Below are 23,131 nucleotides of genomic sequence, written 5' to 3'. Positions count from 1 at the left end.
TGGGTTGTCCTCCAATTCACGTTAGTGTTAATAGGTCTGCTACTAGTACTCAAAATACGCATTGACTGAGAGGTTGAAATGTTATGCTTCGTTTTTTGGATATGTGAAGCATTGGGATAAATGCTAGAATTAAGATTGAAAAGAATAAGGCCATCACTCCTCCTAATTTATTAGGAATTGGTCATAGAATTGCATATGCAAATAGAAAATTATCACTCTGGCTTGATATGAGGTGGTGTGTTGAGAAGGTTTGCTGGGGTGTAGTTGTCTGGGTTCCTAGCAAGTCGGGTGAAAATAGCACTAATATTATTGGTATTAGAATTAGCAGTAAGGCATCTAGGATATCTTTGATTGTACAGTAGGGGTGAAATGGGATTTTGTCTATATCAGTTGAGATTCCAGCGGGGTTATTAGATCCTGTTTTGTGAAGGAATAGTAAGTGGACAGCTGCTAGTGCTGCAATGATAAATGGGAGAATAAAATGGAAGGCGAAGAATCATGTAAGAGTTGCTTTATCTACTGAAAATCCACCTCAGATTCATTCGACAGGGCTTGTGCCAATATATGGAATTGCTGAAAGGAGATGAGTAATAACTGTTGCCCCTCAGAATGATATTTGTCCTCAGGGTAAGACATAGCCTATGAATGCTGTAGCTATGACTGTAAATAATGATTCCAATGTTTCATGTTTCTAAAAAGGTATAGGATCCATAATATAAGCCTTGTCCTGCATGAATAGATAAGCAAATAAAAAATATGGAGGCTGCATTTGCATGTAGATATCAGATAATTCATCCATAGTTCACATCTCGGCAGACATGTGTTACTTAGGAAGAAGTAGTTATTGTGTCTGATGTATAATGTATTGCTAAGAATAAACCTGTCAAGATTTGTAGAACTAAACAAACGCCGAGAAGGGAACCAAAATTTCAACATGATGAAATGTTTGATGGAGCTGGGAGGTCAATAATTGCGTTGTTACTAATTTTTATTAATGGTTGTGATTTTCGGTTGGTCATTAGTGTTCTTATAGTTGAATTAAATGATGATTTTTCATTTCATTGGCCATGGTTAGATTCCATGTAAGAATAATGATAATATACATTGTATTTATTTTAAGTACTATTTTTGTAATTAGTTTTGTGGGCTTTTCTTCAAAACCTTCACCTATTTATGGTGGACTTGAATTGATTGTAGGTGTTGGTGTTGGTTGTGGGATTGTGTTGAATTTTGGGGGTTTAATAGTATTTTTTATTTATTTAGGGGGAATATTAGTAGTATTTGGTTATATGACAGCTATGGCTACTGAGAAGTATCCTGAAGTTTAAGTCTCTAATAAGACTGTTCTAGGTATATTTCTTTCAGGGTTGATGATAGAATTTTCAATAGTATTCTTTGTTTTAAAGGATGAGGAAGTGGAGATTGTATTTAAATTTAATGGACTAGGGGACTGGATAATTTATGATACAGGTGATTTTGGGTTTTTTGTGAAGAGCCTATAGGAATTGCAGTGTTGTATGGCTATGGTTCTTATTTGGTAATTGTTACTGGTTGATCATTACTTATTGGTGTTGTGGTTATTATAGAGGTTACTCATGGTAATTAAATAGAATTATGCTTAGGGCAAGGGTAATGAGGAATGAAAGAAAATATAGTTTGATTAGGCCTTTTTGGTCTGACACTAGTATAGAAAATTTTATTTGAATAAGGGAAGTAGTTTTTGGTAAGATACTTTCTAGTCAGATTAAATCTAGGAGACATGATGCTGATTTTTGACTTGTTGATAAATTTAAGTATGGTGGGAAGCGGTGTATAATAATGGGGAAATACCTAAGAGGTTGGAAAATTTGAAGAAGTTTGAGGGATATTTAAATTTTAAGTTTTGTGTAGTGAGGTTGATTTCAAATGCCAGAATAAAACCTAGGATGGTCACAGCAAAGGCAGTTAGTTTCAAGTAATCAGGTATTGTTATTTGTGGGATTGTCATTGGGGGAATTTTGCTGGAGGTAATGAATCCAGCAAAGATACTTACAGCTAATAAACGTTTAACAGAATTGATTAGCAGTGGGTTGTTTTCATTAAAGTAGAAAAGTGAGGTTGTCCTAATGGTGCGAAGAAAATAATGCGAGTGCCATAGACAGCTGTGAGGGATGTGGTGACGAGAGTTATTTGCTGGGCTCAGGCGTTGGTGTACAACGTGTTAGCAGTGTCGATAATTAGTTCTTTAGAGTAGAAACCTGTGAGGAAAGGTATTCCTGTCAGTGAGACACTTCCAATAATGAGGGCCGCTGTGGTAAAAGGTATTGCTTTAAATAAACCTCCTATCTTTTGAATGTCTTGTTCATCATCTAGGCTATGAATAATGGAGCCAGAGCATATAAACAGGATGGCCTTGAAAAAGGCATGTGTGCAAACATGGAGAAATGCTAGATAAGGTTGGTTAATACCGATTGTTACTATTATAAGGCCTAATTGGCTTGAAGTAGAGAAGGCAACAATTTTTTTGATGTCATTTTGGGTGAGAGCACATATTGCTGTAAATAATGTAGTTATGTTTATCCAGATATAATGTTATTGTTTGGGTAAATTTATTCTCTGTTAAAGGGTAAAAGCACATAAGTAGGAAAATACCTGCTATAATTCTTGTGCTTGAGTGAATAGAGCTGAAACGGGAGGAGGGCCTTCTATTGCTGAGGGAATGGCTGGAGGCCAAATTGGATGGATTTTCCAGCTGCAGGCAACACAAGTCCTATTAGATGTAGGTTTGAGTGATTTTGGTTAAGTATAAAGATTTGTTGTGTGTCTCATGGGTTTAAATTAAATAGAAATCATGCTGTTGATATAATAAGTCCAATGTCTCCAATGCGATTACATAAAATTGCTTGGAGAGCGGCTGTATTTGTATCTGCTTGTCCATATCATCACCTGATAAGTAGAAAAGATATAATTCCGACTCCTTCTCATCCAATGAGAAGTTGTAAAAGATTGTTAACAGTGATAAGAATTAGTATTGTGATAAGAAAAAGGAGTAAGTATTTAAAGAATTGATTAATGTTAGGATCTGAGTGCATGTATCACATTGAAAATTCTATAATAGATCATGTGACAAATAATGCTACTAGCACAAATATTGAGAAATAGTCTGTTTTGAAGCTAAGTGATAATTTAAGGGTTTGGATAGTAATTCAATGTCAGTTTAAGATAATTATCTCTTGACCTGTATGAATGAATATTATTGTTGGAATTAAGCTGGTGATAAAAGCATATGAGATAGTGTTTTTGTTTTTTTTTTTTTTACAAAGGATGGATATGTGTTACTTTTGTAAATGTTGGTGTTTGTTATTATAATTGGTATCATTAGTATAATTAGTGTAACTAGTGTGAAAGAGGTAAATAAGTTTACTACTTTTATTTGGAGTTGCACCAATTTTTTTGTTCCTAAGACCAATGGATAGCTATCCTTTAAAAGTTTGAAAAAGTCATACTGTTAGATATGGAAGCATGAATTAGCAATTCTTGCATACTTTCTCAGTAAATAAAAATATTTAGTCTTCTGTTACTAGATTCACAATCTAGTGTTTTTTTGAAGCTACATTTACAGTACAAGGGCCCTAAAATGATTTTGGGGTTTAATGATAGGAGTAAGAGATGTAAAATGTGAAGGGGTTATGAGGTCATTTTCTCATGTGAATGATGGTGGGTATATGTGCCTCATTGTGTTATGATTAATATGTATAGTGAGGGCTTCCCTGGTGGCGCAGTGGTTGAGAGTCCGCCTGCCGATGCAGGGGACACGGGTTTGTGCCCCGGTCCAGGAAGATCCCACATGCTGCGGAGCGGCTGGGCCCGTGAGCCATGGCCGCTGAGCCTGCACATCCAGAGCCTGTGCTCTGCAACAGGAGAGGCCACAACAGTGAGAGGCCCACGTACCGCAAAAAAAAAATGTATAGTGAGTATAAGGTGGTAATTACTATGTTAATTCCTATGAGGATAATGGTGATATTTGATCATGAAAAGGATGTTACTACTACAAAGAGTCCTCCAATTAGATTGATAGTTAGGGGGTAGAGCTAGGTTTGTTAGGCTTGCTAGTAGTCATCATGTTGGTATTGGGAGGAATGTTTGTAGACCTCGGGCTACAATTATTGTTCTGCTGTAAATTCGTTTGTAATTTGAATTTGCTAGGCAGAATAATATGGATGATGTGAGGCAGTGGGCAATTATTAGAGCAGTGGCTCCAATATAACTTCAAGGTGTTTGGATAAGAATGACTGCAATAACAAGTGCTACGTGACTGATGGAAGAATACGCGATAGGTGATCTTAGATCTGTTTGGCATAAACAAATCGAACTAGTTATGATTATTCCTCATAAGGAGAGTATGAGAAAAGGGTATGTTATGAAATGTATTAGTGGGTTTAGTATTGTTGTAATTCGCAATATACCATAGCCTCTGAGTTTTAGTAGTACGGCTGCAAGGACTATGGATCCTGCAATGGGGGCTTCTACATGTGCTTCAGGTAATCAAAGGTGAAGGCCGTTGAGGAGTATTTTTACTATAAAGACTATCATACATGCTAGTCATATGAAAATGTTGGATCAGGAGCTGGCTATTGCTTGTGTTCGATATTGAAGTATTAGAAAATTTAGTGAGCCTGTGACATTTTGAATATGTATTAGTTCTACTAAGAGTGGAAGTGATCCTACTAGTGTATAAAATAAGAAATAAAGTCCTGTGTTAAGACATTCTGTTTGATTACCCCACCGGGTAATGATAATAAGTGTTGGAACTAGTGTTGCTTCAAATAAAATATAAAATAAGATTAATTCTGTGGCAGTGAATTTTATAATTAGGAATATTTGTAATGTAATTAGCATGGTAATATATAATTTTTTTTGAGTTAATGATTCTTTGAGTAGGTGAAATTGGCTGGCTATTAATTATGCTAAGGATCATGTTGTTAAAATTAATAATGGTGCTAATGAGGGAAACAGAATTAGTGAAAAGTTGAGGCTATTGTCATTAAATTGATTAAGAAAAAAAGGCTATGAGACTAATAAGCTATGGACTGTGGTATTAATTCAGATTATGTTCTTTGATAATTATGTTAGTAGTATTAGTATAATTGTAGGAATAATAACTTTTAACATTGGAGGAGATTAAGATTTTGTACATAATCAGTGCCATATGTGTTTGATACTATTACTAGTAGAGCTAGTCTGAGTGTGGTTTCTCAAGCTGAGAATACTAGCAGAAGAATTGGTATTATGCTGGCTAGGGCAAAATGTGTATTTAGGATTATTAGCGTTGCTATAATGAATAATGATAATATTATGCCTTCAAGGCATGATAGTGAAGATATTAGGTGAGATCAACATATTAATAATTCTATAAGAGATACTGTAAATGTTATAATAATTATATACACTAAAAGCACTTGGTAATTATGAACTTAATCATAATCTAATGAGTTGAAATCATTTAGTTTAATTACCATATTCAGTTCATTCTAGTCCTTTTTTGGGTTCATTCATTAGGCTAAGCTTATTGCTAGTAATAAAATTAGGAATAAAGCTATAATGAGTATTGTTTTTAGATTATTTGTCTGAGATGCTCAGGGTAGGGGGTAAAAGAGCAATTTCTAAATCAAAAAGGGGGAATATAATGGCTACCAGGAAAAATTTTATGGAAAAAGGTGGACGTGCTGATCCTGTAAGGTCAAATCCGCACTCATAAGGACTTGTTCCTTCTGTGTAAATATTTAATTGGGGAAGTCAGAATGTGATAAATACAAGTAGTGAGGCTAGTGCTATGTTTGTAATTAATGTCAATATTAGAGTTATTCTTTTTCGGATTCTACTGAAGCCAATTGATTGTAAGTCAATTGTACTATTTGATACTAAAATAATAAGATCCTCTTCAATAAATGGGTATGTAAAGGGATAGTCATACTCCATCTACAGAATGTCAATATCAGGCAGTGGCTTTGAAGCCGAAATGGTGGTTAGATGTGAAGTGATTTTTTTTTTTTTTTTTTTTTGCGGTACGTGGGCCTCTCACTGTTGTGGCCTCTCCCGTTGCGGAGCACAGGCTCCGGACGCGCAGGCTCAGCAGCCATGGCTCACGGGCCCAGCCGCTCCACGGCATGTAGGGATCTTCCTGGACCGGGGCACGAACCTGAGTCCCCTGCATCGGCAGGCGGACTCTCAACCACTGCACCACCAGGGAAGCCCCATGAAGTGATATTTTAATTGGTGTAAGAAGCAGACAATAAGGAAGAGCCAATAGTTACACGCAGTCTGTGGAATCCTGTAGCTATGAAGAAAGTTGACCTGTATACCCAATCTGAAATTGTAAAGGATGTTTCGTAATATTCTGAGGCTCGTAGAAATGTAAAATAAACGCCTAGGGCGACTTTGATAAAAAGACCTTGGAGTGGGCTTCCCCACTCCAAGTTATTATAACATGTTATTATAACATCCCACATGTCGCGGAGCGGCTGGGCCCGTGAGCCATGGCCGCTGAGCCTGCGCGTCCGGAGCCTGTGCTCCACAACAGTGAGAGGGCCCACGTACCACACACACACACAAAAAAGACCTTGGAGTATGTGTTTTCAGTTTTCTTCTATGAGGCTGTGGTGAGGTCAGATAGTGGATACCCCAGAGGCTAATAATACGGAGGTATTAAGAAGTAGTACTTCTAATGGATTTAGAGGACGGATGCCTGTTGGTGGTCAGCATCCCCCTAGTTCAGGTGTAGGGGCAAGACTTGAGTGGTAGAAGGCTCAAAAAGAAACTGGTAAAAAAGCGGACTTCTGGAATAATAAATAGGATTATTCCATATCAAAGTCCTTTTTGAACACTTGATGTATGATGGCCTTGAAAAGTGCTTTCTCAGATGATGTCTGGTCATCACTGATCTATTAATAATGTATTAGTTAGTAGGTCTAGTGCTAATAATAATGTTGAAGTGAAATCATATAACTAGGTCTGCTGTTATTAAAAGGGCTGAGAGAGCTCCTGTAAGGGGTCAGGGACTGGGATTTACTATGTGATGTGCATGAGTTTGGTGGGACATTATGTATTGTCATGTAGGTAAAGATTTGCTAGTAAGGTAAATGCATAAACTAGAATGATTGCAATGGTGAATTTGAGGATAGTAAGTAAGACAAGAATAGGAAATGTAATGAGAGCTGTGGTGGTGCTAATACTCAGCAATGCTAGAGTCACTCTTCCAATTAAATGAATCAATAGGGGTCCTGCTGTGATGTTAGCTGTTAATAGTATGGCTAAAGCTGTTGGTTGAATGAATAAGCTAATAGTTTTGATGACTGCTAGCATAGGAATAAGAGGAACCGGTGTTCCTTGTGGTAGAAAGTGAGCTAAGCATGCTTTTGTTTTGTGATGGAAGCCTGTAACTACAGTTCCTGCCCATAGAGAAACTGCTGTTCCTAATATTATTATTATAATATTCCTAATATTATAAATTGCTATTAATATTATTGAGAGTTGTGTAGTAGGTATAAATGAATGTGGTAATAGTCCTAATAGCTTTGTTGATCGAATAAATAAGTGATGTTAAGTATTAGGGCTCGGGTCTGTCCTTTGTGATTGTGAAGAGCTATTATTTGTTTCAATGTGAGTTGAACTAATCATTGCTGAATAGAAACTATACAATGGTTAATTAGTTGATTAGGTGTTGGGAATAAAATACCTAGGAATATAATGATTAAGATAACAATAGGAAGTCCTATTATTGTTGCGGCAATCAGTGAAAGAGGCAAATAGATTTTCGTTCATTTTGTTTCTCAAGGGGTAGATTGTTTTTGTACTTTGGTAGACATCAACTCTGGATTTGAATAATAAGTATATTTTGAAATTTTTAGTTGGAATATAGTAAATAGGACTAGAATTATTAATAGAATAGTAATAAATCATGTTGATGTGTTGAATTGTGGCATATCATGAAAGGGAGTTTTAACTCCCAGTCTTTAACTTAAAAAGGTGAATGCTGGGCCTCCCTGGTGGCGCAGTGGTTGAGAGTCCGCCTGCCAGTGCAGGTGACGCGGGTTCGTGCCCCAGTCCGGGAAGATCCCACATGCCATGGAGCGGCTGGGCCCGTGAGCCATGGCCGCTGAGCCTGCGCATCCGGAGCCTGTGCTCCACAATGGGAGACGCCACAACGGTGAGAGGCCCGTGTATCGCAAAAAAAAAAAAAAAGTGAATGCTATTTAGCTTCTTAAGGAATTTATAATATTGATGAGGATCATTTTTCAAAGTATTTAAGTGGTACTAGTTCAAGGACAATGGGTATAAAGCTATGATTTGATCCACAAATTTCTGAGCATTGTCTGTAATATAGACCTGGTCATGGTCATATGAGAGTTTGGTTTAGGCATCCTGAAATTGCCTCTGTTTTTACGCCTAGTAAAGGCACAGCTCATGAGTGTAAAAATGTCTTCTGAGGAGGTTAGTATTCAGATTGTTATTTCTGTAGGTAAAACTACTCCGTTGTCTACTTCTACTAGTCGTAATTCTCCTGTTTTTAGGTCTGATGTTGGAATTATATAGGAGTCAAAATTTAATTCTTCGTAGTCTGTATATCATAGCTTCAGTATCATTGGTGTCCTGTAGTCTTTACGGTAAGGGAAGGGTTATTTAGTCCAGCATGTAAAGCATTTGTAATGATGGCAGGGCAATTAGAATTAGGATAATGGCTGGTAAGATTGTCCAGACAGTTTCTACTTCTTGTGCATCTATTGTACTTGTATGTGTTAGTTTAGTTGCTAATATGAGTAAAATAATATAGAGGACCAAGGAGCTGATTAAAAATATGATTATTAACATATGATCATGAAAGTGTAGTAGTTCTTCTATAATGGCTGATGCTGCATCTTGAAAACCTAGGTGGAGAGGATACGCCATGGAGACATAAACATAAAACATGAAAAGGAATGAAGCACTGTTACATGGTACAATATGGATGAGCTTTGAAAGCATTATGCTAAGTGAAGGTAATGAGTCATGAAGGATAACATATTACATGATTCTACTTATGTGAAATATCCAGATAGGCAAATCTACAGAGGCAGAAAGTAGATTAGTGGTTGCCTAGGTTGGAGGCATAATAGTGGGATAGGGAGTTGATTGCTAAAAGGCACAAGGTTGCTTTTTGGGAGGGGGATTAAAATTAAAATATTCTAAAATTAATTGTGGTTGATGGTTACACAACTCTGTGAATATATTAAAAGCTAATTGCGCACTTGATGTTTTTTCATTTTTTTTTCATTTCCATTTGCATGGAATGTGTACTTTAGATGGGTGAATTACATGGTATGTGAACTATATCTCAACTTGAAAAAACAGTTGTGGGGAAAAAACCAAAACTCTAAAGCAGTGGTTCTTATAGTTCAATCATCATTAGCCTCACCTGTGAAGCTTGATTAAAAATCTGGATATGGGCTTCCCTGGTGGTGCAGTGGTTGAGAGTCCGCCTGCCGATGCAGGGGACACGGGTTCGTGCCCCGGTCCGGGAAGATCCCACATGCCGCGGAGCGGCTAGGCCCGTGAGCCATGGCCGCTGAGCCTGCGTGTCCGGAGCCTGTGCTCCACAACGGGAGAGGCCACAGCAATGAGAGGCCCGCGTACCACACACACACAAAAAATCTGGATACAAATGTTCTAGATCTATCAAGGAACTACAGGACATGAGGAACTTTAAGTGCATATTATTAAGTGAAAGAAGCCAGTCTGAAAAGGCTTTGTACTGTGTGATTCTAGACTTTCTAGAAAAGGTAAAACTGTAGAGACAGTAAGTAGATCAGTGGTTGCCAGGGGCTCGGGGGGAGGGAGAGAGGGATGAATAGGTGGAGCACAGGGGATTTTTAGGGCAGTGAAGCTATTCTGTATGATACTGTAATGGTGGATACACAGCATTATACATTTGTCAAAACCTGTAGAACTGGACCACACAAGGAGTGTATGCCAATGTAAACTATGGATTTTAGTTAATAACAATATATCAATATTGGTTTATCAGTTATAACAAATGTACCACACTAATACATGATATTAATAACAGGGGAAACTGTGCAAATTGGTAGGAGGTAGCTATGGAAACTGTACTTTCTGCTCAATTTTTTGGTAAACGTAAACCTGTTTTAAAAAAATTAAGTATGTTAATTTTTAAAAAATGTTCTAGGCAAGCCAGAGGATGAGCCTGGGAAGTCAGGGAACTCTACAGATGTGAAATGACCTTGTCAGATCAAGGGAGCATTTTAATTCTGAAAACCAGTAGGCAGTCTTCCCCTAGAAGAGGCACATGAGGAGAAAGAATGTTTCCCTTGTTCAGTTCCGTATTGATACTGCTGAGCCCAGAATCCATACCTCAGAGAGGTGAGTCTGTAACTGGAGAGTCTGTGCTTCACCACTGGAGCTGAGGGCCCCCTAAGCCTCCTTGGGCTCGATGTGCAGCGGTCACTTCAGCAGTATGATAACAGGAGATTAAGGTAAGAGGACAGGGCTCCCCACCTAGGATGTAGAGGTGATTTGAAACGGGAATCCTGAGCTTGTTGGTGTGGTTGGTTGGTTTGGTTTTAAGAAACTGGGTTGGGGGGTGCAGCCATTGAGTGTCTGAAGAAGGGATTATACGGTAGTGAATTAATAGTATAAAAATGTCAGCTGACTTTACAGGAACACGTACCTCAGAAGGAAGGAAAAGATCTCAAGGAGAGATTTCAACAGAAACACCAGGGGAAAATGACCTTCACCTTTGAATGTCCAGTTCAGCCCTTCGCTGGGTGTAGGCGTCTGATCTGTAAGAAGAGTAGTTTATCAGGAGAGCCTCCCAGCCCTCAAGGTCTCATTCAGACTCTGGAATCATGTAAGGAAAAGACAGATCTCTGGGTGTATCTTTCCTAGAGACATACCCAAAGGGAGAAGTAGTAAAGGGTCAGAAAGCCAGCAAACTGGCAGATACCAAGTTGCTAATTTGCCTTTAGAATTGCATGATTTTTCCCTTCTACCCAGGTCAAATAATAATAAGCAGTAGTAGTAGTGCTAGTGTAGTAGCAAAGGACAGTCTTCCTGACGCCAAGCACTGTTCTAAGTACCTTGCATGAATTAACTCATTTAATCCCCACCACAGCCCTACCCAGTAAGGGAATTATTACTCATTTTACAGAGACTGCGGTGTAGACATGAAGTAGTCTGCCTGGTCACAGCTAGAAGTGTTGAGCTGGGACTTGAACCCAACGCCAGCTCCAGAGCCCACTGTTTCCCCCTCAGGGCACTGCGGCTCCACATCGACTCCACAGACCCCGGGACTGCCTCGTAATATAGACCAAACTTTAAAAGAAGGAACGTGGGGATTTACCCTTTGGGTTTCAACCCTGCTCATCCACCCCTACAGAAAATAGCAATACTGTTCATTCTACCTGAATAGGAGAAAAATGGGGAAGAAAGAAGAAAATTTATTTATTTATTTATTTAGTTTTTCAGTACGTGGGCCTCTCACTGTTGTGGCCTCTCCCGTTGCGGAGCACAGGCTCCGGACACGCAGGCTCAGCGGCCATGGCTCAGGGGCCCAGCCGCTCCACGGCATGTGGGATCTTCCCGGACCGGGGCACGAACCCGCGTCCCCTGCATCGGCAGGCGGACTCTCACCCACTACGCCACCAGGGAAGCCCAAGAAAATTTATTAAAAGGAAAACAAAACACAACCTTTTTTTTTCTTTCCCCTCGCAGTGCATGGCAGTATGGTCTCGAGAGCCTTTGCCTTTTTCTGGAGGGAGCGGTTATCTGGCTGGCATGTGCGCGAAACAGCACAGCTGCCCCACCTGACGTGGGAGCTCCAGGTTCAGCGTCCCGGGTTCTAGAAGCAGTGTCCAGAACCTCCACAACCCTCCAGTCAGCCCCCTGCCGTCCCCGAGGGTTTGAGCTTCCCATGCGGCTTGGCTGGTATTGGTGGGTTCGCAGGGCAGGATCCAGGAATGCTTCCTGCCTTTGCTCTCCCGCTCAGCTCTCCAGCTTAGGAGGCTTTGGGCTCCTTTGCGTTGAAGCTGTTCCTTTAAGGAAAACCACTCTTCCCCTCTTGATTAAATGGGTAAATTAGTTCCAGATCCTCTGTCAGAGAGTCAAGCTGTTCAAGAGGGTAAGGGTGAAATAGAAAATGTCTTAAGAAGGATACAGCTCTTCTTTATTTACTATAATAGGAGAAAAGCTAACTAGCCATAGAGAACGGATAACCAAACAGTTTTAGAAATGGGTTTTTAATATAGTGTGTTTGGAAACCAAATTCTGAGCACAGGGCCTCAGGCTCAGAGAGGGTTGACACTTGGCTTAAAGCTGTGCTGTCACCACCTTGAAACTTAATAATTTTTGAACAAAGAGTCCCACATTTTCGTTTTGCGCTGGGCTCAGCAAATGATGTGGCCGTGCTGTCAGTGAAGTCTATTTTAAGTCAGCGTGATGTAATTATGCACACTTTCTCCTCAATTTCAGGTACGCTAGTGTGTCCTGTCCAAGTTTGCCAATCAACTTCTGTGCTGCATATTTTTTCTTTTAATGCCTCACCGGGTGGTAAACTCCTGACATTACATATACTCACTAATCTCTGCTGGAGTGTGCCACGGTGACGTTTTGATACTGGAAAGTACTGAACATGAGGGCTAAGCCACTAGTGTTTGTAAACGAAAACATTTCAAAGCTCACTTCTTCCTTTGACTGGGTATGTCAGGAATTGGTACAAAACCTTCTCCTAAAATGGAGAGAGAATAATGGGGGGCAATCAGGTTCTTGTCTCATGTGGGGCCTTCAGTGAGGATGCAACCCTGTCTTTCTCAACTGCAATACACAGGGGACTGACTCAGTACGTTGGGCAATACGATCAAGTCAACCCAAGTCAACCCCGCAACTACAACCCCAGTGCTGTGCTCCCGGGCCCATCTGGCAAGAGAACCAGAGGGGAGGGATGAGGGACGTCCATGGATGTCCGCGTGATTTGGGGAGCGAGGCCTCTGCTGGCGTACTTCAGCGCCTCAGGTTTAAACATGCTAGAGCCACTGTTGGTCCTGTTTTCTTGCAGAGATTCCGTTACTCCAGCCAATGTCACTGAGGTGAACTGAGGGTAAACCCATGGCCCTCCTTATTTTCAGGCCATAATGTGGGAATCCATGATAGGAGAATATTCCGCCGCGAGACCACACATGGTGTTTCTTATAAAGCGATGATGGAAGTTTACCAGAGAGTGAAGGCGTCCCATCAGGGACTCGGCCAAGGCATCCCCATTCACAGCAGACCCATAGAGGAAACTGGAAGAGTCGTAACGTGGGTGGTGGGCTAGCACTGGGGAAGTGGCCAGGCATCCTAAGGACTGGAGGGAAGTCCATCTGTGAGGCAGGCGACAGCAGCAAGCACTTGGATCTAGACTGGGAATTATGTGAGTGAGGCCCACCCACATGAGGTCAGGGGGTGGGGAGATGTGTGTGAGCTAGAGTGAAAGCAAAGGGAGTCCAGGAGGAGGTGGTACTGCCAAAGTCTAGGGATGCCAAGCTGCTGGTTTCTAGGGCAGTGAGACAGCTGTGGAGGGCAAGGTAGGCTTGTGCGCCAAGCTGGCTGTCGAGACAGACAGAAACCCGGGGACAGAAGTCTAGTTATCATGACTTAGATGGAGCCCCATTAGGAGCAGGGATGGCTTGAGGTAGAGCCTGGGAGGTTTGGGTGGGGCTCGTGCAATCTTTTGAATCTAAGGTCAGAATTAATTCTCAGGACTGAGACGAAGCTAAAACTTCAAGCGAGAATGAACTCTGCCCAGCTGATGAGGAAGAAGGAACGCAGTCACTGGGGGCTGTGTGGGCTGGCCTGTGGCGGAGTTTCCTTTCACATACACTGAATTGGGTTTTCTTTATTTTCTTCAGCAGTTCTAGCAGATATAAGCATTATTTTTATTCTCATTTTACACCTGAGGAATCAGAGAAGTAAATGGAAGTGCCCAAAGTTAATGGATTCATCCAGTCTGGGCAACTGGGGCTGTCTCCAGCGCCACCATCTCTGTGCTCTTGGCCTCGATTTCATGAAGTTCCTTTGGTGGTAGTTGTAGCAAAATGATGGAAAGCATGGGTGGGCTCCGCAGCCAGACTGCCCAGCTTTTTGATGCATCCACCTCTTCTGGCTGTGTGACCTTGGGCAGGTTACTTGACCTCTCTGTGCTGCAGTAAAATGAAGATGATGACAATACCTTCCTCACGTTATAGACATGAGTATTTAATGGAATGGTATATGTATGGGTTTAGAACAGTGCTAGGCACATAAGTGCTTAATACACATTTCTGTTACACTTGATCTAGAAGTAAAGGTCTTTAGGGAAGATTTCAGATGTTAACAGTCATCACTACCCAGTGGATGGATGGAGTCATGGTAAGGTTAATCCTAAAGAGTAAATACTGTGAAAGCCATTCCTATTTATTTGGTCTTATAAATCTTTTTTTTTTTAAAAAGCAAGATTTTCTCATTAATTGAATTTTGACCCATGGAATAGTGCACTTAGTGAGAGACTGCTCAATTAGGAGGCAGAAATTTGGGGTATAAGTCCTTGATGTACCACTTCCTGGCTTTGTGAGCTTGGGCAATTTTTCTAATGTGTCTCGCTTATTTTCCTTATCGGTGAAAATTGCCAATAAAAGGAATGACAGCCTGCCTCACAGAATTATCCTGAGAAGATAGAATGAAAGCACTTTTAAATAAAAGGATGCCATGTGTTGGATATTTTTATTCCCTGACACAAACCTGCTGTAAACAAGAAAAGGTTAGTTGTCTGTGGAGTAGGCAAGGGGAAGCCATTCTGGAATCGAAAACTGCGACGCAGATGATCCGCCCTCGCTTTGGATATTAATAATTTAGTAAGGTCGCCAGGCGGGCCCCAGACAGACAGGTCCACAGCCAGTTCCAAGGACTTGCCGATATTCTTCCTTCTGTGCCATTCTCTTTATGACAGCCAGATTGTGCTTTTGTTTTTTATTTTCTCTCTACCCATGCAGGGGACTCAGATCCCACCCCAGTGAATCCTTGCTATGACGGGAGTCACACATGTGCCACCATGGCTCGGTGCCATCCGACGACAGGTGTAGACTACACCTGCGAGTGTGCATCTGGGTACCAGGGAGATGGACGGAGTTGCGTGGGTAAGAGCCGTACGCTCTGTGTTCCCTCATGGAGTCCTCCAACATTATGTCCATAGAAGACAAGTGTCTGCTTTGTCATCTCCATGGATCAATGAGTTTAGCAGCTGTTCATCTAAATACAGCTATTTAAAAACTAAGCATATTCTGGTTAGGTTTAAGAGGATAGTTTGGAGGTGGGTATTTTTGGCTTGGACTCTGAAAATGGCTATTGTAACTCCTGGATATTTTACATTCTCAAATGTTGTCATTTTAAGACGGAATCAAGTATTTTTTACATTCATTAAAGAGTACATTTTCTGGTTACCTTCAGATTTCAGACATTCACCTATTTCTTTCACTTACTGTATCTCAAAAGCAGTAGTGGAAATTTCTTTACATTTTAAAAGAAAAATCGTTACTTTGTGTGTTTCTCTTCTAAATGTTCAGAATTGTTTAAATGTTTAAAGAATTCGCAGAATATTTGTTCAAAACATATCCCCCTGGGGCTCATACTTGAATGACTTGAAATAAATGTTTATTTTTATGACGATCTGCAACATGCAACCACATCTGGTGCTTAGACAGTGTACATTTCAACCCCTGTTGAGTCTACCAACCATTAGTCCCATTGAAACCTCTTAGGGGTGAGAGAACATTGAGCTTGCAGACCTTCCACTTGTGGGGACTTTGGTTTAAGCAGCCTTTTCTGTTCTTATTCCTTCTTAGATGTAAATGAATGTGCAACTGGCTTCCATCGCTGTGGCCCCAACTCTGTGTGTGTCAACTTGCTGGGAAGCTACAGGTGTGAGTGCCGGAGTGGTTATGAGTTTGCAGACGACCGGCACACCTGCGTCTGTGAGTGCCAAAACTGTGCCTCTTTTTGGCCAAAATCATGCTGAACCTTGCTCTTGGACTCATTACTGTTTCCACTTCCGTTATACAGAAGTTTTGTTGGATGGTTTTCTAGAAAACAGACAATTTACATTGAAATAACCCAAAGCTATGGCTCAGTTCCGCCCTGTTTGTTGGGGTTTTGTTTTTGTTTGGGTGTTTTTGTGTTGTTGTGTTGTTGTTTTTCTCTAAATAGATATTTTTGGTGTAAGTTATGGAAGGATGCTCACCTCTGTCGGGACTGCTGTGTATCTTGGTGTTTGGCCCAATCGTGTAACAAGACTATGAACTTCTCTAATACCAACAGGTCTAGATAGAGGTCAAATGTTTCTCAAATTAGAATGAAATGGATTTGTAATTCAAAGAGGCCTGTCCCACTTGACTGGTCAAAGAGCTCCGTCTGTAATAAATATAGCCTTTCTAGAATTCCAGAAAAATACTTGACCCAAGAGTGGATCCAAAAGAACTAGAATTGCAAATTCATCCCACTGTTAGAGCAAGATGATATTAGAGACAACCCACTTTTTAATCCAGTGAGATGAAAAAGTAGCGACCACAGAGACTCTGTGTGTGTGTGAGTGTGTGAGTGTGTACGTACGTACGTATGCAGGCATGCAAAGCAGCAGTGCTCTGGGGAGTTATAAACTTTAATCAAGGACAGTTTTTGATGACTGATCTTCATGCCTAGTGTTATAGCCACAAACCATGATCAGCACTTCTCAAATTTTAATATGCATACAAACCATCTAGGGATCTTGTTAAAATTCCTATTCTGATTCACTGGCTCTGCTCTGGGGCCTGAGAACCTGCATTCCTTATAAGCCCCCAGATGTCCTGATGCTGTTGGTGTGCAGGGTTCACCCATTCGCAGGCCTGGGCTCTTGGACATCCTTGCCTTCTTCTCTTTTCAGTGATCGCCCCACCTCCCAACCCCTGTGAGGATGGCCGTCACAACTGTGCTCCCGCCAGCCAGGCCCAGTGCATTCACCACGGAGGCAGCTCGTTCAGCTGCGCCTGCCTGCCTGGTTATGCCGGCGACGGGCACCAGTGCACCGGTGAGTAACTGTGGGCGGCCTCAGCGACCCTGAACATTGCTTTGGATGCACATCCCCAAGGCCTCTCAGAAGCCTCTCCCTTCCTTTGACTCACACCGCTGTGGAACTGCCGAAAGAGAAAGAAAAGGTGTCCTTTGAGTCAGAAAGAGAGGCCGAGGGTGATTGCCCTGGGACCAGATTGTTGAGCATGTATGGTTGTCCTTGGAAGAGCCGTGCCTGGAGCAGTGGGGAGACCCTGCCAGCTTGTAACCTTCTGTTCCCTGGAGCTAGTGTAGCCAGGAGAGATGTGGGGAAAGGCATATATCCTCCTGGGAGGAAGTCTCCATCCTTCAGTCTCTCTGGCTAATGGCTTAATTCAGCACTTCCAGTCCTGCCTAATTTTTAGTTGCTATTCCCCTGCGTGAAGTGGTAATTTAAGCAATCTCTAAACATACATACAGTTCTTTCTGTGTAATTTATTCCTTCTTCTCTCTCTCTGGAAGGGGAGAGGGAGAGAGAGAGAGAAGAAATAAATCCACAGATATAAAAGGATATTAATGCATACCTAAGTACTCAAAGCTTTTCTCCCAGAAATCTAACTATCTTTAAGACTTCATACTGAACTTTATAAAATCACTAAACCAGAAAGCAGGACTAACTGTTGAAATTTAACTTAGAAATGTATGAGGTTATTACTGAAAAACTAGGCATAATACTGATTATAAATGTTCATGAAACTGGGATTAGTAGTACCTTAATATAGAGATCATTCAGTAAATCTACATAATCACTAAAGATCTTCAAAACATCTGGTAGTAATGCACACAAATAATGGTTAAATGAGACACTGGGAATCAGAGGATGGTGGGAAAAGGGTTGGTTTTAGGAATATAAACCTAAAATGCAGGCTTTCCCTGTCTCATCAAATTGCTTCTTGCCTCTGCCCCCGTATACCTGGGCCCACTGAGCTGATTTGCTAAGAACAGCCTTGTAACTCCTGGGAGCTTCTTAACTGATTGAATAGCTTGGCCCTGACCTCCTCGCTAGATGTTTGATTCTCCTCCTCCTTCCTTTTCCCTTTGGTTTCAGCAGGGCAGGCTGAGTGGACCAGCAGCCTGAAGCCATATGTTATTGACAGAACAGACATGTCAGGGCAGCACAGCCCCTCTACTGCTTTCCAGATGTGGGGTTTTTAGGGATTGTCTGAACCTGGCTCTTTAATGTTTCCACTTCTGCTGTACAGAAGCTCAGCTGTATGGTTTACTTCTGAAAACATAGTTTATATTGAAATGACCCAAAGCTGTGGCTCAGTTCAACCCTGAGGTTTTTTTTTTCTCCCTAAAAACACCCCCAGGTTTGTTTGTTTGTTTATTTATTTATTATTATTATTTTTTAAAGAATCAATTTTATTTATTTGTGGTTGCGTTGGGTCTTCGTTGCTGCACACGGGCTTTCTGTAGTTGTGGTGAGCAGGGGCTACTCTTCGTTGCGGTGCACGGGCTTCTCATTGTGGTGGCTTCTCTTGTTGTGGAGCACGGGCTCTAGGCGCACAGGCTTCAGTAGTTGTGGCACACAAGCTCAGTAGTTGTGGCTCATGGGCTCTAGAGCGCATGCTCAGTAGTTGTGGCACACGGGCTTAGTTGCTTCATGGCATGTGGGATCTTCCCGGACCAGGGATCGAACATGTGTCCCTTGCATTGGCAGGCGGATTCTTAACCACTAAGCCACCAGGGAAGTCCCAACCCCCAGGCTTAGACAGAGCTCATATGCTTTTCAAGTTAGGATGAGGCAGATTTGTAAGTCACAGATGCTTGTCCCAGTTGACCAGCCAGAGAACTCCATGTGTAATAGATACTCTGTACAGACAGAGGTACCCTCTAGGTCTGGAGGGAGGGGTGTCAGGTGACACACATAAACTTCTCATGTTTCTGCTAAGCCCCGCAGTGGAAATACTGCTCTTTCCACCTCGTGGGACTCATCATTCAGTTCGATTTCACACACTACTGGCTCTCAGAAACGAGAATGCACAAAGGAAAAAATCTTGTCAGTAGAATTTCATATTTAAACATCTGGCTGCTCAGGTCAGCAGAGATGGTGTTTTGAAAGTATTTCATTCCTTAGGGCTTTGGTTTAAAACAAAGAAGTTGAAATTATTGCAGCTTAGATGTGATGAGTGTTAAAATCAGAATGTTAATGTAGGTGAGCTGCTTCTTGTCCTAACCCCTTCTAGAATCATTCTCTCTCCCTTCTTTTAACTTCTGCTTGTCCTGTAGGACTTGGGTTACATTTTGGGGTCATATTAGGATCCTGAAATTAGCTACTTTTCCATGCTGGGAATTTTATAGGGTTGTCATTCTTTGTTATTGTTGTCTTCTTGCTGATTTCTGCCATTTTCAGTTGTCCCTGTTTCATTTCTGGTTCTCTATTTTTGAGATTCTATCTGGAACCCACAAACTTAAAAATAGGCCAATCCCATCCATTGCTTCCCCAGTGTATTAGTGATCTACTGCAGCATAACCAATTCCCCCGAAACATAGCAGCTTAAAACAATACACATTATTATTCTCTATATGGTCTAGTCAGGGGGTCTCTGTCAGACCTGGGGCCTCATCTGAAGGCCCAGGTGGGGAAAGAGCCTCACGTGGTTATTGGCAGGATTCAGTTCCCCAAGGACTATCCGACTGAGAGCCTCAGGTCCCCGCTGGCTGTTGCCTGGAGGTGACCTTCAGCTTCTTGCCACGCGGACCTCTCCTACAAAGTAGCTTCCTTCATCAAAGCCTTCAGCAGGGGGTCTGCCAGCAGGTTGGCAGTGATCACAAAAATGACATCCCCTCAATACTGCTTTAGTGTCTTGGTTGGAAGCAAGTTACTCAAAGGAAGGGGATTACATAAGACACTGACTATCAGGAGGAAGGGATCTTTGGGGACCATCTGAGAGGCTGCCTGCCATAGTTACCCTATGGTTGCCGTCCAAGCTTCCAGACTGTGGGGTAGTAGAGAATGAATAGTCATTTTCCTAAATACCTGTGCTATGCCTAAATCAGGCTGGGCTAATCATGAAGGAGGCTTGCAGGATAAGTATATAAATGTGTGTGTGTGTGTGCATTTTTAAAGGCATGTCCCAGTGTGCATGTGTCCCAGTGACCATAGCGACAGAGAAAAAAGAGAAAAATAGAGATGAAGGCTCTATTTTGTGGAAGGTGTGCACACTTGAAACACACATTTGTTTTCACTCCATCAAACTAGCATTAAAAGGGTGTGTGGGTTTTTCTCCAGCCAGTTTGTTCAAAACCAGGTTCCCCGGGGAGGCTGCACTTGGCTTTGGGTTCTTGACCTAGTCTGAGTCACGAAGAGGAATTACTTTTGTGCAACCAGAATGAAATCTTTCCAGCTCCCTTCAGTGGGGATTGATTTCAGCCCTGCATTGGTGTGAGCTGGATATTTCTCAGGCATGTTTGTCCCTGCAGATCTTGATGATGCTGCTGGGTGGAAAAGCAGAATGTTTTGAGCTGGGACCTTTCCTCACGTGTGAGTTGAGGTACTGGGTTACAGATGGCCCATTACCCAGAGAAGGGCTGTGAGGAGAGGTACTTACACTGTCTTCTCTCGTGGTTTCTATTGGAAGCATGTAGATGCTGGGTAAGGTATAGTAAAGTTGGCGTGGCCACAGCAGAAGCAGAGAAGAAGCTGATTATACTCACAGGTCCCAGAGAGCGGGTCACTGCATGCCACGCAGGATCCAAAGGGCACAGCCAGCAGCAGGGTTCTTGACCGAGTAGGTGGGGAGCAAGAACTCATGGGCCGAAGCCTTTGTTGGGGTCTGGAGGCGGGTCGATTTGAGTTGGCGCCAGGAAATTTCACTGGGTGGTTCAAAAGCAAAGCAGGGGAGTTAGAGAGGGGGACGCTCGAGTCCAGGGGTTGGGTTTGTTTTGAAGGGATTTCAGCTGGTTTTGGGTGTGGGCTCAGAAGTAAGGCAGGGAGAAGAATGTTGAAGCACCAAAGCATGAACTCAAAAGAGAGAATTTTTAATACAGTTTCCAGACAGGTTTTCTTAGCAGCTTGGCAGAGGACAGAATGGAGAATTACCCTGAGAATCGGCCACCTTGCATCATCTGACGGGTAAGGGGCTCCACTCTGCCTTGGACCCCGCTGCCTTGACCTCAGTGCTCTACCAGTCCTTGAAGACCCCAACAGTGATGGTTAAGCAGCCCCCGTCCCCAGTGATGTAACAGGAAGCTCCTCTCTTGCCAAGGAGTTGAAAATCTCTCTGCACTTTCTCTTGACACCTGACCGCCTGTGAAATTGGGAAGACTTCTCCTTTACACAAAAGCTCTGGTTTCCCCCGCCTAAGGAGGGGTGTAGCCTGCTCTGTACCCAGGCCCTGGAGTAGCTGGCGAGGCTCCAGTTTCCTGTCACGGTGCAAGGTTCTCCAAAGAGGTGTTGGATACTGTGCTTCAGGGGGTCTTAAACTTCTCCAGCTTTGGGGGACAGGTGTTGCTCACTTGTGATGCTTTCAGTCTCTTCAGAGACTTTCTCCCTGTTGGTCGTTCATCAGTTATTGTCTCCCCATGACTTTGGTTTCTGTGGGAGGATGGCTGCTCTTTCGGGTCTGGTCAGAATTCCTAGGCCATAGGCTTTAAGAACATGACTCGGGGGCTCCCCTGGTGGCACAGTGGTTGAGAGTCTGCCTGCCGATGCAGGGGACACGGGTTCGTGCCCCGGTCTGGGAAGATCCCACATGCCGCGGAGCGGCTGGGCCCGTGAGCCATGGCCGCTGAGTCTGCACATCCGGAGCCTGTGCTCCGCAACGGGAGAGGCCACAACAGTGGGAGGCCCATGTACTGCCAAAAAAAAGATCATGACTCGGTACCTCTGGGGAGTCCTCTTTCTCTTAGTTCAAAAATAATCACAAGCAACTGATCCGTGGTTTCTAGAAATAGGCCCTGTATCTCAGGAATTCCTGCTTCCTGCCATTGCCTGGGGTTCCTGTTACCATGAGAAGTACTTTTAGCATATGCATTATGAATAGCTTTAATTTCCTGCATTTGGCTGGACGTTAATTTTTACAGCTTTGGTTTTATAGCATCTTCCAGTCCCAAGGATCTGGATGGGCACCAGCTTCATCCAGCTGGGCATTTGAGTTGTCCTTCTGAAGAGACAGTGGGCCAACCTCAAAGATAATTAAATATGACAATATAGAAGCCATGATGATTGGATTGGAGATAAGCTTTTTGTTGTTGTAATTATTTTTATTTGGTTTATTTTTGGTTAACTGAGGAGCTAACCAGCAAACCTTGTTTGATTCTAACCTTGCAAATGAATTTATAACCACTTTCCAGCCTTTGTCAGTGAAAGGAAGGTGACTAGACAGGCCCACTGCTCATCTAGGCAGAGCCTCTCTGGGTGGCATTAAACTTGGTTGTGTCGGGCATTCAAGGGTTTTGGACTTCAGAGTAAACTGATTTACGTGCAGTAAACTCCCTGAGCCTGAGGATAAGCAGTATAAGTAATTACACTGCTAATTACGATGTCAGAGACTCATCTCCCCTGAACAGAAGGCCTGTGTTGTGTATCCAGCACATCCACTTACTGGTACCCGGGAAAGGCCCTTAGTCATGGGAAGGTGGCTCAGTGAAAGCATGGTCACAGCAAGGGTGGCACTGATCGCCCTAGAAGAGATTTCACCTGGGTCCCGGAGGCTGGGCAAGGAGCCACATCTGATTGACATTACATTCAGGGCTGTAAGTCTCTGGCTTCCAGGGTGCGATGTGTCTCTGCACGAGCTGTACGGAATTGATGCCGTTCTCTCCTTCTGGGACTCCTCTTCTCTAGGTTTTACACCGATCACCCTGTCCCACATTTTTCCCTGTTCACACATTTTAAAAACATATCTTGGATGTTACCTCAGATGTGACTACTCTGTTTTATTTTCAGTTGAGCCTTGATCAGATCTACACCCTTTATCCTTCTTTTACTCAGGAAGACTTCCTGTCCCTGAAGATGGCTTATCTCAACCACTGGCCATTGGTTTCAACAGTTATATTTTCA

General features: G+C 42.4%; 1 protein-coding gene across 1 annotated transcript in view; it reads left to right on the top strand.

The window, feature by feature from the left end:
• The window catches only part of NID2 (nidogen 2), a 79,184-nt gene that overhangs the window by 42,681 nt on the left and 13,372 nt on the right, over positions 1-23,131 (top strand). Inside the window, exons 9-11 of the mRNA XM_079699501.1 lie at positions 15,036-15,179; positions 15,885-16,013; positions 16,961-17,104. Of these exons, the coding sequence (XP_079555627.1) occupies positions 15,036-15,179; positions 15,885-16,013; positions 16,961-17,104 (417 nt within the window). The remainder of the gene's footprint in view (positions 1-15,035; positions 15,180-15,884; positions 16,014-16,960; positions 17,105-23,131) is intronic.

Source organism: Hyperoodon ampullatus, assembly GCF_949752795.1.
Source record: "Hyperoodon ampullatus genome assembly, chromosome: 3".
NCBI lineage: Eukaryota > Metazoa > Chordata > Mammalia > Artiodactyla > Ziphiidae > Hyperoodon > Hyperoodon ampullatus.
This window is presented reverse-complemented; position numbering and strand designations above follow the sequence as displayed.